At 32.8% G+C, this 15,545-nt stretch overlaps 1 protein-coding gene across 3 annotated transcripts in view; it reads left to right on the forward strand.

Moving 5' to 3' along the window:
- The window catches only part of TTC6 (tetratricopeptide repeat domain 6), a 54,593-nt gene that overhangs the window by 19,459 nt on the left and 19,589 nt on the right, over positions 1-15,545 (forward strand). For all 3 annotated transcript variants that reach the window (XM_042814977.1, XM_042814979.1, XM_042814978.1), the window contains 11 exons: positions 1,692-1,848; positions 2,315-2,419; positions 3,415-3,513; positions 4,250-4,312; positions 5,804-6,228; positions 7,602-8,085; positions 9,358-9,487; positions 12,147-12,322; positions 12,716-12,852; positions 13,992-14,161; positions 14,624-14,744. In XM_042814977.1, coding sequence (XP_042670911.1) covers positions 1,692-1,848; positions 2,315-2,419; positions 3,415-3,513; positions 4,250-4,312; positions 5,804-6,228; positions 7,602-8,085; positions 9,358-9,487; positions 12,147-12,322; positions 12,716-12,852; positions 13,992-14,161; positions 14,624-14,744 — 2,067 coding nt within the window. The remainder of the gene's footprint in view (positions 1-1,691; positions 1,849-2,314; positions 2,420-3,414; positions 3,514-4,249; positions 4,313-5,803; positions 6,229-7,601; positions 8,086-9,357; positions 9,488-12,146; positions 12,323-12,715; positions 12,853-13,991; positions 14,162-14,623; positions 14,745-15,545) is intronic.

Below are 15,545 nucleotides of genomic sequence, written 5' to 3' on the forward strand. Positions count from 1 at the left end.
TACCATTCTCTATCTTGTTATAACTTCTTGACATACTTTTATGCAGACTCTCACCTTGAAGACTCAAAACCACTGACCACTTAAATGGAAACAAAAACTAGGAAGGCCATACATTTGCCAAAAATTAGGCTTTCAGTTCATTTTACAAGAAACAGGTCTTTTTTCAAAGCTTCCACTTCAAGAAAGGAGCATTCCAGAAAGAGTTCAAGAAGTACTCTCAGGTCTACAATCTTTCTTTGCACTAGTGCTGCATTTTAAAGATTCCTTCTCAACTTGGGGTTGTACTTCAGAGGCATTTTGTTTGCTAAATCAAATGGCTGGTTCTTAGTTACAGTGAGACCTCCCCGCTGCTCCCATTTACATAGGGTTTTGATAAGTCTTAAATGAAATGCAACATATTTCTATTTTAAGTGAGAATGAAGCCCACTGCAGCAGATATACAGCTGACAGTGATGTTGCAGATAACTGGAATAAAGCACTTTAATTCCACGAAAACACAAGGAAACTTCATTATTTAGTGTTTGCAAACTACCCCAAATCTGATTAACACCAGTAGATGTCAGTGTTGGCATATGCCAATGTGCCAATATGTTATGAAAAATTGTGTTTATGTCATAAACAATTTATATGCTGTTTGCATGCATATACCTAGTTATGTTTTTCTTGTTCCTCTGTATATATAATAATAGACGAAACATTCAATATATTTTGTGCTTGTAATTCTGGTACTGAATAATTATACAAGTGACAACAGAAGTAATTATTGTACTGTCAAACAAGCAAAAACAAGAATAGCTAAATATACAAATGTATTTTCTACTCTCTTAAGTAAAAAATATTCATTATCAATTTTTACATAAATCCTGTAAAATACCTGTTTAAGTGATGAATGATAGTAGACTTGTAATTGTGATTGCTGCTATTCTCTAAAATAGTTTTACTAGTTTCTTAGAAGTAATATGTTCTTCAGATCTAAATCTCGCTTTTCAGGTGCCAGGAACAAAGGAAATAAAGATAAGTTATTATAGGATTTTATATGTATATATATATATATGTGTGTGTGTGTGTGTGTATGTATGTATAATATATGGACTTATACAGATAAGTATGAGTTACACTGTGTTGCTTAAGTGTTCAGTATTTTTGAAATTGAAACATTGACAGAAAATTAAGATGCATAATTACTTCAGCAACTTTCTGAAGTGAAATTCTTTTCCAAGGTGATTGCCATAGGTGAGGTTATTTAAAATAATAAAGGGCAAGCAAACAATCAGAATCCTGTCCCAAAGTAATCACAAAAAATACTGCTCAAAACCAGCCCAACGTTCCTGCTGATAAAATTTCTCTTGGTTGTTTAAGTATATCTAACCATAACCAGTTCTTGAATTGTGTATTTGCCATGCATGAAGTTACTTATTTTATAAAATGTACTTCATGCTTGGAGGTTACTGTTATATTGTGACTTCATTTACAAGTAATATACACCATAGACCTAGTTGTGGAAGTCTTAAAACTAGAGGCTTAGCAGCAGTTTTCTTGAATGAGTTAAGTCATTTTAGCCTTTAGCTCTTTCCTTCTGAGAAAAAATAAAAGCATTTCTAGTTTGATTAAAAATTACCTACTTTTCTATTTTTCTAATTTCAAACCTGACAGCATCCAAATAACTTAAACCCTCTTCTACGTTGCTGCAGAATTTGTTATGAAGGAGTTCCTGCTTCAGAACTGTTTCAGAATGATCAGAAAGATGGGATTTGCTCTCTTCCACCTCATACATCACAAACGCTAGCTGAGTGGCAAAAAGCTGATTGTAGTGTTAAAAAACCACAGCTTCAACTGGTAGGAGAGAAAGTAAGAAATAATTTTAATAATTATGTCATGTAATTGTGCAATTCTGCAATTGAAGCACAATATTTTGGAAGTATTTTTAAAATTTTTTTCTTCTGTTGCATGAAAGAAGTAAAGATTTTTCTTTTTTGACATTTGACAAGATGCAGTGTAACAATATTTAAAGTTTTTATTGATGGAGAGTGTTATTCTAAAATCTCATGGCTCAGTTCTCATCTGTGATAATATTATGCTAATGTGCTAATAACAAACATAACTACAAACAGTGTAATTCTTCTGGGTGGCAGAGCCCTATCAGTCACAAAATTTCATTGTATTTGATGCGCTTTAAAGTGGTGTGTCTTTTGTTTTTTTTTCTTATGAAATCATGTACAAAATCATATTTTATCACCTAATAGTTTAGACTAAATACTGACAGAAATAAGCTTGATTTGTGTTAGTTGATAACTGCATTCCATTGGTTTTGAAGGTTTCCATTTATCCAGAAGCTTTGAAAATGTTTTGGGCTCCTGTTCCACCAAAGTTCTTTGCTCCAATTTCTTCTATGAAGGAAATTTTATTTCCTAAATATGAGGTAAATATTCTGAAAACATATCTTTTGCAAAAATATTTGATTTTCTAATGTTATATTTGTTGAATGTCATAGTTGCATTTTGAACTGCTATTTTAATAATGCTTCACTATTTCTAAGTGTGGTATATAACTCAGTGTACAGTTTGTATTAATATACACTACTTAGTATTATTTAATTTCCATTTTAACAATAAGAAAGTTTCTGGTAGTAGTTCTTTAGTAGAATTAGTAGTTACTAATTGCTACTCTATCTGTCTTACTGGCTTTCAACATAAATGTAAACATATTTTTGCACAGGCTTTCTTCTGCTGTGCTGGCTGAGGTATATATCAAAGTTTAAAAAAATTACAACATCTATCAAAGTCTATTTTATCAGTTGCCAATGTTTTTGAATTATGAATTTCTTGAATGTAAAAACTTCTCTATGTTATGTTGTTAGGTTATGTTGTTGCAAGAGATTAGCCTTTCATATAAAAGGCCATGCCTACTGGAATCCCATATTCATGGTACATTGCACCTTCCTATGGCAAAGCTAACAGAAAAAACAGCCTTTCACAACCAGTCCACACCCCTGTGCAAGATGTGAAACACACTTACATCTGGATTAATTAACAGCAGGAATAAACTTTGTTATTTGCTATTTCCTAGCCTTACTTTTACCTGAACTGAAAGCTGTGTTAGTGTTATTATATGGACTGCTGTGAGCTGACATAAATTACAAAGGCTACAGATAAAAACTTTATGGAATCAGGTAGCAATAACTGTTTATTTCAGGTTATATGCCCCTTTTGCACCATATCATTCTTGATCTTAATGTGTTCCACTGCCTGTCCTTCAGTAGTTTAAGATAAATGGCTTCTATGATGTTGATCTTGATCATCATATCTCTTTAGCTCAAATATGGAATAGGCTTGGCTTGTCTGTTACTATGGTTTCTGTAGCTGACAAATAATAATGTTGTACTTATTTAAATATGTGAATATATTAATATTTCAGAGCAACGTTATTGAAGATATCACGTATGAAGACTTCTTAATTGATTATGAAGAAGAGTTAGAAACTGAGCAAGCTGATCTTGATTTCTATGATTTGCCAGTGTGTATCATGGTATTTTTTTGAATGTGATTAAGCTTAACAAAACAATTCTTAGTTTGAAGTCGTAAAGTGATATATGTATGGTTGACTGCTGATATGTGTGCAAATGAAATACAGTATTTAAATTTGGTTCGTTTTTGAATATATGGAAAATGCTAGGTTTCATGTTTTAGAACCCAAGACTATTCTTAGTTGTTTTTGGAGTAGGAGCTATAATGTAAATGAGAGATTTCTGGGGTACAACAGAAAGGTTACTGGATGTTCCATTACATACAGCCATCTAAAAAAAACAGTGGGAGGCAAGGAGGAGAACGGGAAGAGGAATATTTCCACATATATGAATTTTTTATGTAGAATTTCTCTGAAGGTATTAAAAATGTTAAAGAATAGTCAAGAAATTCTGTGCAGGTGATTTGTAAACAAGAACTATGAATGTAAGTTGTAGTGTGAGTCTGTCCATTTATAAAATCGTGCACATTTTAAATGGCTTTGGTCTTTGGAGGCAGTGCGGTAATGAGACCCATAGGCTTCACAGAGAGCCTCAAGTGCCAAATTATGCTATTCACTTCAAAGTGCTAACTCTATGTAAACATATTTAAGTGAAAGGATCTGAGAGGTAGAAGTAGGTAAAAGCTTACCAGATCCCACAGGAATATCTGAGTATTTGTGTATCTGAAACAACTGAGACCTGGTTTATTATGATATGATTTACTTTCACTTTTTGTTTTACTTATAGACAGAAAATCAGCTGAGAAGATGCCAGTCTTTCTCACATTTTTCTGACAGGGAGAGCTCAAAGGTATTTTATATTTACTTGTTCCCAAACTGTGATTTTCTATTAGGAGAAGAAATTCTTATGCTGAACTAAACTGAAGTTAATATTTTCGTATTAAATGAAAAGTGAACACTTCAAAGATCTTTTTCAAGTGCATTGGTTAAGCCAAACCTTTCAGTTTCCTATTAGGAGAACATAGCTTTGTAATGAGAAACTACCATTAACTTAACAGGCACTTGGAGAGAGGTAAGTGAGAGGAGCCTGTACTCCTTCAACGTGATATAAGTGGACCAGTGGGCCAGTAAAGATTTGCAGTATCTAGTTCGGATTTCTGACATATAGTGGGGTCAACATTAAGTTTACAATCCATAAGATGATGTCTTCTAAAATTGAAGTAATGTTAGGTGTTTCATGAAATGCATTAAGCTGCAGTAAATCATGCACGTTTTACACCTACACAACAAGGAGTTTATAGTTTATATAGGGTTTAATTGAGAAATTTGATTTTGAGTAAGAATTTGCAGAGGCTATATTTAAAAGTTCTGTATAGGTCATAAAAACCTGCTTAAAGTGTTATGGCCATTTTATTTGTAAGAGGGATAGGAAGCATGGTAGCAGTTCAAAGTGTACGTAATAATAAATTGAGTAACTTAAACATTGTCTGCAGTTTGAACTGAGCATTGATGCTTGATTTTTTTTTTTTTTTTTTTTTAAATTATCAGATTAACAAATGTTTTCTTTCCTCTTTAACCTTCAGGTAGTGGATATGAAATTGCATTTTAATTTCTTTGACAAATTTATGTCAAATTTATACCTCGTATTATAGTGTAAGACAAGTGAAATGGAGTTATCTAAAAGATTAAGATGCAATATGCTTTTAAATTGCAGATGTTATATAATGACTACAATTAAACACCAGATCATTACAATTATTCTTCTTTATTTTTTTATTTTTGTCAGGTGATTCGGGAATTGGGACACAAAATATAAGGATGCCTAATTCAATTCAGGTCTCAACTGTATTTCTAGTTAGTACAATTTCCAGTATTTCCAAACTTCACAGTTGTCCCATCTTTTATTCTAGTGTTATGAATATATCTCTGTTCATCTTTTTTTTTTTTTTTTTTTTTTTTTAATTTTTAATTTTACCACCAGTGGTGTACATTTTTCACTTTAAAATTTTTCCATTCCTTCTGGGGGGGGGGTTATCTACTTCAAATTTCTCATGATAACATTCTAGAGAAAATTAATTTTAGCCTTATACGACCTTCAAATAACTTTCACTTAATGTTTCAGATGCCCTTATTTTGATACATATCTGGAGGTGTGTGGCTCTTTTGTCCCATTCAATACTACATGGTTTTCAAGTATAGTATCCCGGTTGCTTTTTTCTTTATAATTCTATTCAAAATAAAATCCAGTCCATTCAAACCAAGGAAATGTGATACGTAAATATTAATACAAATGAACATTTAAATGAAAAATAATTTCCTTTTTTTTTTTTTTTTAAACCAGATAAATTTGATTAAAAGATCAGCCTCTGCGCCGGAGATGACTGCTTTCAAACATGATACTATATTAAAGATGTCAGCTGATTTCAAAACCAGTATGAAAGAGTTGAAGTTTATGAAACAACAAATAGCTGAGTCAAAGGTTGAGACTGAGACTGCGAACAGCTCCCCTGCCAAGCATCTTTTGAGCCAAGTCTGTGATGATTGCCACTCAAAGACGACAAACGCACCAGTGGAAAAAATGCCTACTTTGACTGGACAAGAGGATAGTGAGAATACTGTACTTGCAAAGAGAGCTCAAAAGGCTGGAATTAAATATGTTATTGTCCCAAAAGGAAAGAGGAAGAAGAAATCAAGGAAAGCAATAAATACTAGAAAATTAGAAGCTGTGATTAAGAAATTAAATGAACCTCCAAGAATTCTTAAAAGGTCTTTTTTTTACTGTTTTGCCATTTTAAAGAATGTATTTTAATTTGTAGCTGTATTATCTAATTACAGCTGTTATTTTTTTACATAATAAGTATTGCTCTAAAACACTGTTCTAGTGAATGCTTATTATTTATATATGGGTTACCTTAAAAAAAAAAAAAAAAAAAAAAAAAAAAAAAAAAACAAAACTTTTGTTTTTATTTTACCAAAATGATACTTTTTAAATACAGCTGCTTAAAGTGTAAGCTCAAAAAACCTCCCAAAGTTATTCTTGTTTTGTTTGCAGTCATGCTTTGTGTCCCCAGTGTAACTTATATTGATTCTTTGGCCTGGTCTTTCAGGCCAGTTTCACATTCAGTTTCTCCTTTTTCTGCCTTTACACTTTTCTGTATGTTTATTGTTAAGAAAATCAATATACTGAAATTACTGAGTGATAAACTGCTATAATAAGAAGAAACTTAAGGAGATGGTGGCCTTTCTCCAAAGTTCTGTTTTAGACAGTACTATGAAGTTGTTAAGTATTTTATATCAGTTCATTTAATCCACAAAGCTTTTATCTTTGTATTATTTTACATATTCATACACAAGATTGCTTTATTTTTCCTTCAATTTCTCTTTTTCTCAGTGGGAACTTCAAATTTAAAATATAAATATTATAATTATGTACCTTTTATATAAAAGCATTATAGATTTCTTAGTATTCTCTCCTAGTATTTCATTCTGTGTTAGCAAGGCTAGAGTATTCTTTGTGAAAAATATTGAATGTTTTTGTTAAAGATTTGTTTCTTTCACTTTGAGGTCCCAAGCAGATGTTAATCACGATCCTTTGTGGAGGCTCTTTTAGAACAGGCAGTTTTTCTTAGCTTACAATTTTGGAAGTGTCCTTTTGAGTTCATGTGGTCTTGTTGTAGTTGTTTAACTTTGATTGCTAATTCTTATATTTTCATGGCCTTCTTTGAATATATATCATCCATATAGATAGATATCTGTATCATATATATATATATATCTATATATGTATCTATTATCAATATATTCATCTATCTAGTATTTGTCATCAACATATTTAGCCAAACTGAAATATTGTCCTTTCTTAAAGTTAGCACTGTCGTAAACTGAAGTAAGAAGCTTTTGGAGGAAATTAACATGAAATTGCAAATAAGCACTGAACTACTTGGGATCATGGATCATTCAGGATTCTGCTTACCTCCTAACTTCAACAGTATTCTTTATAAGTGGCTGGTGTTTAAAAGTCATTATTATTCATAAATGTATTGTCAACTCTTTTGTTAATTATTGATTGGCAGACTGTAATTTAATATCATTAATATAGCTGAAAACATTTAGTTGATTTTAATATATTTTTTCCTTAGGTCTGTGTCTCTAGGAAGACTTCTTATTCATAATGAATTCATTATCAAGGTGTCGCCAACAATCAAACTATATCAAAGCCCAAGCGTCCCTTGTTTGTTGGATTTTGAAAAGTTTGCTAAAGTGAGGGGTGGAATTCCAAAAGAAACTTCTGCTCGTGCGTGGGTCAGTGGAATCTGGAGCTGCTGGTTTGATGAGACATTCCCTGCTAGTGGGACTGTTCCTGAGAAAGGTCCTGAATTGCTAGAAGGAGCTAAGGCAGTTGGCTCTAAAGAAACAAATCTACAAATAGAACTAGTTGACTCAATACAACCTGTTCTGCTTGATGATGCAGTAGTTAACACTGAAGATTTAGAAGAAGAAGTAAGAAGACTGACTGATCTAATAGAAAAGGTTGAGCATCCTTCAGCCTTTCAATATTGCAGGCGTGGAGCAATACGAAGAAAGTTAGGCAAGCTAAAATCAGCTATGGATGACTTGGAAAAAGTAAGCTTAATGCCAAGCTTTCCTACTGTGTCATGGCCCCCTGCCCCCTCTATTCTTTTTTTTTTTTTTTCTTTTTTAAACTGATCTTAGGACTCTTGCTCAGGATACAGTGCTTAAGACCTGAAGTGATACGATGTATGTTGGAGAGAGGATAGATGGAAAGGATGGAGGCTATTTGCTTCAAGTAATGCTACTGACAAACATATTTTTAATTTCCACAAAAGCATAGTGAGAAATTAAAATGGAAAGTAATGTATTTTCTTTCTATGATTGAGCTATCATTTAACACTGATGTTTTATGCAGTAGTATTAGTGGCTTTCTGTGCATATTTGTTTATATAACTTTGTTTCCTCTGTACAGGGGAACAGCAGGACTACAAAACCTGCTGTTAATTCTGCCAAATACCCTGCACAACTAGTCAGAAGTAATCCAACAGAATAAAAACACTGACAAAAAGGAAAAAAAAGAAATGAATTTTTTACCTTGAACTTCAGAAATGGGCAGTCAAGTGTCTGAAAAGGCCGAAAATTCCACACTGACAAAATGACCAATTGACCAGTGGGCCCCTTTTAACTACTTGCAAAGCTACTGCATAATTTAGTGAAAACATTGACTGTTATTTTCATGGTACACAAACGCAATCTCTGCGTAGTTAATGGATCCTAGAAATGGCTTACAGACCCAAATCTGAGAATTACTTTTGTAGCAGACCAGTCTCAGATGTGTATCTGTCTATATACTTATTTCCATATGGCTGTTAAGTTTGTATTATCTGCACAGTGATATATATATATGGATAAGATCTATCAAATAATATCTTAGGGTATTAGGAATATAGGAATATTAGCATATACTAGGAAATGTGAAGTACTTTTATAGGAATGGTAACAGTGTAGTTTGAAAAATGGATACATTTTTAATGGAGACATACCTATTCAAAAGTAAGAAATAAGCAAGCAACATTGTTTCACACAGTTTCTAGAAATAATTCAGGTAACTACTAAAGAAAGAAATCTGGTAATATCACAACTGATCTGTTTTATACTGAATTCTGGTAGACTGATTTCTGATTCTGCATATTTGTAAGCATATATTGCTTTTAAATGGGTGCATCAGTCAAACTCTTCAGATTTATGGGTTAAATAGAAGTTTGTCTAAAATTTATTAAAAATCATTTTAGTACAAAAAGATTTCATTTCCCATGTGCTATTGTTAGCACACTTCAGAATTTTCTTCTGCAAAACAAAATATTATTCTTATTTTGTTTGTAGGCTATAAGCTTAGAACCACTACTACTTGATGCTTATTGGCATAGACATTTGATTTACCTCTTTCAAGATAAATTCTCTGCTGCTTTAAATGACCTGAATTTCATTACTAAATGGAACAAAAATAAAGCAGGTAAGTATCTACTGAAGCGTAATTTAACTTTCTAAACAGCTGGCTTTTCATCCAAAGTAGATATTTAATAAACTTCAGTTGGTTTATCCCTATTATAGGAAAACTGTGAAGCTGACATCTTCAAGTATTTGCGACAGGAAATTGATTTCTAAGAAAAAAATAAGTACTTAATTTCATTGTACTTAAAAAAAAAAGAAAAAAAAAAAAGAGAAAAAAAGATTATTATACTCATTAATTTAATGGGGAAAGCTGATTTCCTGTAGTGGGGACAACGTGCTATTTTGCATTCGGTCAGACCTGTTCTACTGTGAGCTTTATAGTATGGAGGAGGACCTTAAAAGGAAAATCAAGTTTGGTCCATGTCTTCTAAAGAAGAATTGTATAAGGTTTTTAAGTGCCTGTTATCTGTATGGATTGGGAACTGGTAGCTGAGTACCAGCCCTCCAGAACAAGTTATGCGAGTCATCAGTGCAGCCTTGCAGCAGGGGAGGCTAGCTGTGCTCTGGATACATTGAAAAGTGTGGCCCTGCAGGTGAGGTAAAGTGATTCTCCCCTGCCTGATTGTGGTGTTGAGTCTCCAGTACTGTGCTTGATATGACAGAGGGAAACTGGAGAGAGTCCTTTGAAAATCTGTGAGGTGCCTGGTCATGTGCCTCAAACGTACCTTTTTGTATGGAAAGGCTGAGGAAGCTGATTTAGCTTTGAGAAAGTGAGGCTAATAGGTAAATGTTCTCAGCTATGTGATGCATAGTAATAGGAAAGACAGAATCAGACTTTTCTTTGAGATGCTCTGTCAAATGGGAGATAATATGTGCAAGTTGCAACAGCGGAGATCTTTGGGCATGAAAATATTTGCTGCAGGAATGGTGAAGTACTGAAGCAGATACTTCTTGGAGATTTAAAATCTGCATAAGGCCCTGCATTGCTTGACCTAAAATTTAGTCCTGAAATTAAGCCCCTGGACTAGGGGAATTGAAAGCTCCTTTGTGATCTACCTTTTTTTTTTTTTTTTTTCTTTAATGCTTCTTCAACTAACTCAGATTTTAATTTGCTGAAACCATTTCTATGTGCAGAACATCCGAAGGATAGGTAAGCAATATGTTAAATTTTAAAGTCACTGTATTGTTGTTTTGACCACAATAAATTCATTATATGATCTCATTGCGTTGTTTAAATTGTTAGAGTTGATCAGAAATGCCTACATTTGATGATAAACATCTATATACTGCAAGTAGGTGTGGGAAGTATTTTTCATAAGGAGAAAAACTTTAAATTGAAGGATGACAGTGCAATACATGTGAGTGTACATTTTTCACGGACAAATGTTGAGTTGTGAATTAGGGGAGATTTCTAACCATTTTAGGAATGAAACTCAGGAGTGGCTTTCTAAATTGAGTAATGTAGTTAAGTGAGGATTTTAAAGCAGAGCTCTATAAAGTGAAATGAATTTTATAACAGTATTTAGCAGTGGTTATACAGATGTAAATTCATACTGGTCTTTGGTTGTCAGGTCCTTTACTTTATTGGAAGTGAGGGAAAAGTGACTTGTTTCTTGCATTACATCTATTACATGTTACTCAGGGCTTTGGCTAAGCTATTTGTAAGGACCTGCGGGTGGTGTGGCTTTCTTTATTTTTTTATTTTTTTTTTCCACCCTCACTTTCAAATATCTTGCTTATGCTCTACTTATGATCAGTTTTAACTGATCAGTGGCCAGCCTTGCTTAGGGCTAGGAGAAACTATTTTACTCCTTCATCAGATTGTCAGTGTCTACTGGAGAGTTCTGTTTTCTTATTGGTATTGTGGTTGAGGCTACAGAACACAAAAATGAGAACATTGTACTTCTGAGGATCATTTGGAAGTTTTGTATTACTTGCTAGTGTGGAGGCTTAAAAGATTATTAGTGCCTTTGTTTTCTGCTGTTCTGGTGCCACTGTCCTCAGTGCTCTATTACAATTTTTTCTTTGAATTTTTTTCACTAGAAGTTTGTTAGAAGGCGTTGGGAAGTGTTCAGCCATTTGTGGTTGTGAACATTTGGGGTGAGTTGACTCAAGCCAGCACCTAAGGATCTGTATAGCTGTTCCCTTGCTCTACCCCACCCCTGGCAGGATGGGAGAAAATAGGTAGATCAAGAGAGAACTTGTGGCTTGAGGTGCTAACACTTTAACAAATAAAAAGGAAAGATACAAAGGAAAGGGAATACAATCACTCACCACTTCACACATGCAGTATTGATACCCCTAGTTTTAGCCCCAAATTCAAAACATAGCACCACATGGGCAGTTAAGAAGAAAGCTAGCTCTATTTGACCAGGCTCAGTAACTATTTACAGTTACTGAAAACCAAATCTACTCTGTCTGTTTGTGGTCAACATGACTAACTCAAATGGCTTGATGGGACATTTCTACTGAGCTCTGCAGAGAGGAAAGAGATTTGAGCTCTTGTGGGATTCATGGGTACTATCAGTTTCCATCTATATGGGCTTGAGGACAGAGCACACAGCTTTAAATTTCTGAGCTCTGTTCCTCAGATTAAATGACTTCCAAACTTTTTGGTTTAATTTCTACTGCTTGTTTCAAATACTATGTAAGAAGGAGATGACATTATTTTGGACTGCTAAATAAAATAGTGCCTTTTCTGTTTTGTGGGATTATTTCAGATGCATACCTGTCAAAGGCTGAAATTTACAGAAAACAGGGTGATAATACAATGGCAATCTTCAATTACAGCTCTGCAATACAATGCAACTCTACAGATGATGACATGTATTTCAGAAGAGCTGAGTTGTATTTTGAGGAAAATCAATTGTTGTTGGCTGTAGATGATTATGCCAAAGTAAGTTAACTTTTTTGTATTGTTACAATAATGTCGTAGTTCTTGTTAACTTTGAAAATAAACTGTATGTGAATATATCTGGAAAGTAGCTTTGAGCACAGATATCCTTTCTAATAAATGATGTTTTAAAAGAAATCAGTGTCATAAAAATTATTTATTTCTGTTATTCCTGTCTGGTAATTCAGTAAATTACTGAATGTCTACACATTCTCAGGCACTGATAAGTTTGCATCATTGCTACTCTATCTCACTGAACTGTTAGTGGAAATGATAGCAGAGAAGAGAATTAGGGGAAAAAAAAAAAAAAAAAAAAAAAAAAAAAGAGAATGAAGAAATGTAATTTTATAACATTATTTTTATAGCATTATGTAATTCTTTATTTTTTTATTATAGTGTTTTCAGTGTAACCCAAAAAGAACAGATGCACGTATGAAACATGGAATATATTTCTTTGACCATTCAATTTTGACTACAGCTATTCAGGATTTTACAGCTGTGATTAGAGAAGACCCTAGCAATGCTCAAGCAAGGTATAATATAGAGTATGACATAAATATTTGAATTTTGATTGGATTATTAAAACATTACTATGCAAAAGACTAAATATGCATTATACAGTAATAAAGCAATTGCATTTTCAAAGAGGCATATGTCAGAAATAGAGTAAGACTATTAGGCCATGATATTCATTGAGGAATCTTTGTATTGCTTTAGTGACTTTGGATTAGTACCTAAACCTTAATTTAACTAAGGATAGAACCATATATTCAGATTCATCTGAAGTATTGCAAATATACAGTGGGTTGGATTGTGCTTTGCTGTAAAGAACTGGATTTAAATAAATGCTTAAAGTGAAGAATATCTTCAGTATTGTGTAGATCTATGCTGAATTTCAATTTGTTTTCTTGACACTTCTTAACATTATGCTTAGTTAATGCTTTCTGCAGGGCAAAAAAAAAATCCAAATATATGGATGAGAATAATCTTTATTTTCAAATTACAACAATGTTTTTGAGTTTTGACTCTGAAAGACTGTTTTTTTTTTTTCTTGGTTTTTTTTTTTTTTCATTGGGAAATGTGTTCAATTTTTATTAAAGTTCCTACAAAGTTTTACATTATTTCTATACTGCAATCTATGAAATAATTAAAAAGATGCAAATACCATATGATGACGCTTCAATTTTGATGTAAGTGCTATTTCCTTGAGATGAAGAACTTTGAATTTCATTGAAGAGTAGTATAATAGGTGACTGTAAACCTGTCTGCTTTAAATATTGAAAATAGAATGGATGTTTTCAGAAAGCTTTAATATAGTAATGAGACTGCTTTTATTTCTTGTTTATGTAAGATTTGAGGAAAATTAGAGTTTTCCATACTCACACTGCTGCACCAGTACTCTGTGGAACTCAAGAGAGTCTCCCATTCAACTCATCTTTAAGCTGATAGTGCTGTGTTATATTGAGCTTGGATTATTGAAGTGCAATAATCTGCCTATATGGTATAGGTTGTATGATCTTGTTCCTTTAGACTTCTTTTAATGCACTGAGAAACAGAATAAGCATTTGCTTATATTCTTCAACATTTTCTCCTCTAAGTGCTTCAAATTTGCATGGCATTAAAGAAAGGATGCTTGTTATTAAGTTGACTCAAATTATTCCTTCTTTATTAGGCTATATCGAGGAAGAGCATATGCTAAACAGAAGCAGTATAGAAATGCAGTACAAGACTTGGCAGCAGCAATTCATCTAGACCCCTCTTGTTGGTTAGCATTCTACTATAGAGGTTGCATCTTTCGGGAGATTGATCCAAAAAGAGCTCTGCAGGACTTCAGTGTTTCTGGTACTGTTACTTCTAAAGCTGCACATCTTTGTTTAAAAAGATCATCAGCCATTAATTACTATATTATAGTACAACAAAATTATTTCCTGTTCAGTTGCTGGAAAATATAGTTGTTTTTCAGTATATGCTAATAATTTGTTCCTTTTCTATTAAGTTAATTACATCAACTGTTGCTGCTTTTGCTACTCCTCAGGTATTTTCACTCTGATCCCTAAGCCTTTTTTATTTCAATTCTAACAGTTTGAATGAATGTAACTGAGAATTCTATACACCTTGAAGATATTTGAAGCACTATTAAAACTAACTGTATTATGATATAATGTGTTGTGTTACAATGCTGTTAAACAATTATATTTTATAAAACTCTTGGAAAGCTAAAGAGTGAACTGTAGGTAAGTTGAGTGGAGTAACAGAAATACATGAGGATATTTTAACTATTGATTTTTCATTTCTTTTTCACAGTACTCATCAATGACACTCAGGAGAATTTTTCTGCTTTTCTTCATCGTGGGGTCATTTACTCAAAGCAACAGCAATGGTCATTTGCAATCCGTGACTTTGAAAGCGTCATAGCTTTGGACAGGTAACTGGACTTGACAGTTTCAGTGTATTTTTTTTATATTCTTATTAACTTAAAGCATAAAAATACTAAAAAAAAAAAAAACAAAAAAAAACACCCACCAAAAAACCAAACCAAAACAAAACAACACACCAAACCCAAAACAAACAAACAAACAAAAACAGCCAAGGAAATAAGTACTAATAAAGGAAAGTGAAGTCACTACTTAGAAAAGAGATTGAAATTAAAACACAATGTAATACGATGCTGTCTCTTCACAGTATCTTTCTTCTCTTTTAACCTAGTACAAAATACAATAAAAACTATTTATTTGTTTTGGATTTAAATTTTATTTTACCTTATATGGCAACTTGGCAAACAAATTGCTATTTGGCAAATGAAAGATGAAATTGAAATCTTAATTAGAGGTGATCATTCTTGCTAAAATTATTTCACAGGTCTTCTGAAAGGAAATTTACATTATGCAATTATACATACAATGCAGATGAAAGCACCTTTTTTTTAAAAAAAAAAAAATTGTTACAATATTTTGCTTAGCAAAATCAGCAGTGTCCATGAAATAAATTAAAACAAAAAATTCCTGATAACACAAAATAAAACAAAACTGCTTGTGATCTGTTACAGTTGGTGACTAAAGCTCATGCTGTTTCTGTGAGTTGGACTTCTTCCTACCACTTAGCACTCTATAAACAGGCTGTTTGCATGGTAGGCTTCTGCACACAGTCTTGCAAATTGAAAAAAGCTTCCTATTCCAGTTATTTAGATTAGTTACCCATTCTTTTAAGGTAGAGTTCTTTCAGTTTC

Source organism: Centrocercus urophasianus, unplaced genomic scaffold, assembly GCF_019232065.1.
Source record: "Centrocercus urophasianus isolate 14NV4802_14NV808 unplaced genomic scaffold, USGS_Curo_1.0 seq_14, whole genome shotgun sequence".
NCBI lineage: Eukaryota > Metazoa > Chordata > Aves > Galliformes > Phasianidae > Centrocercus > Centrocercus urophasianus.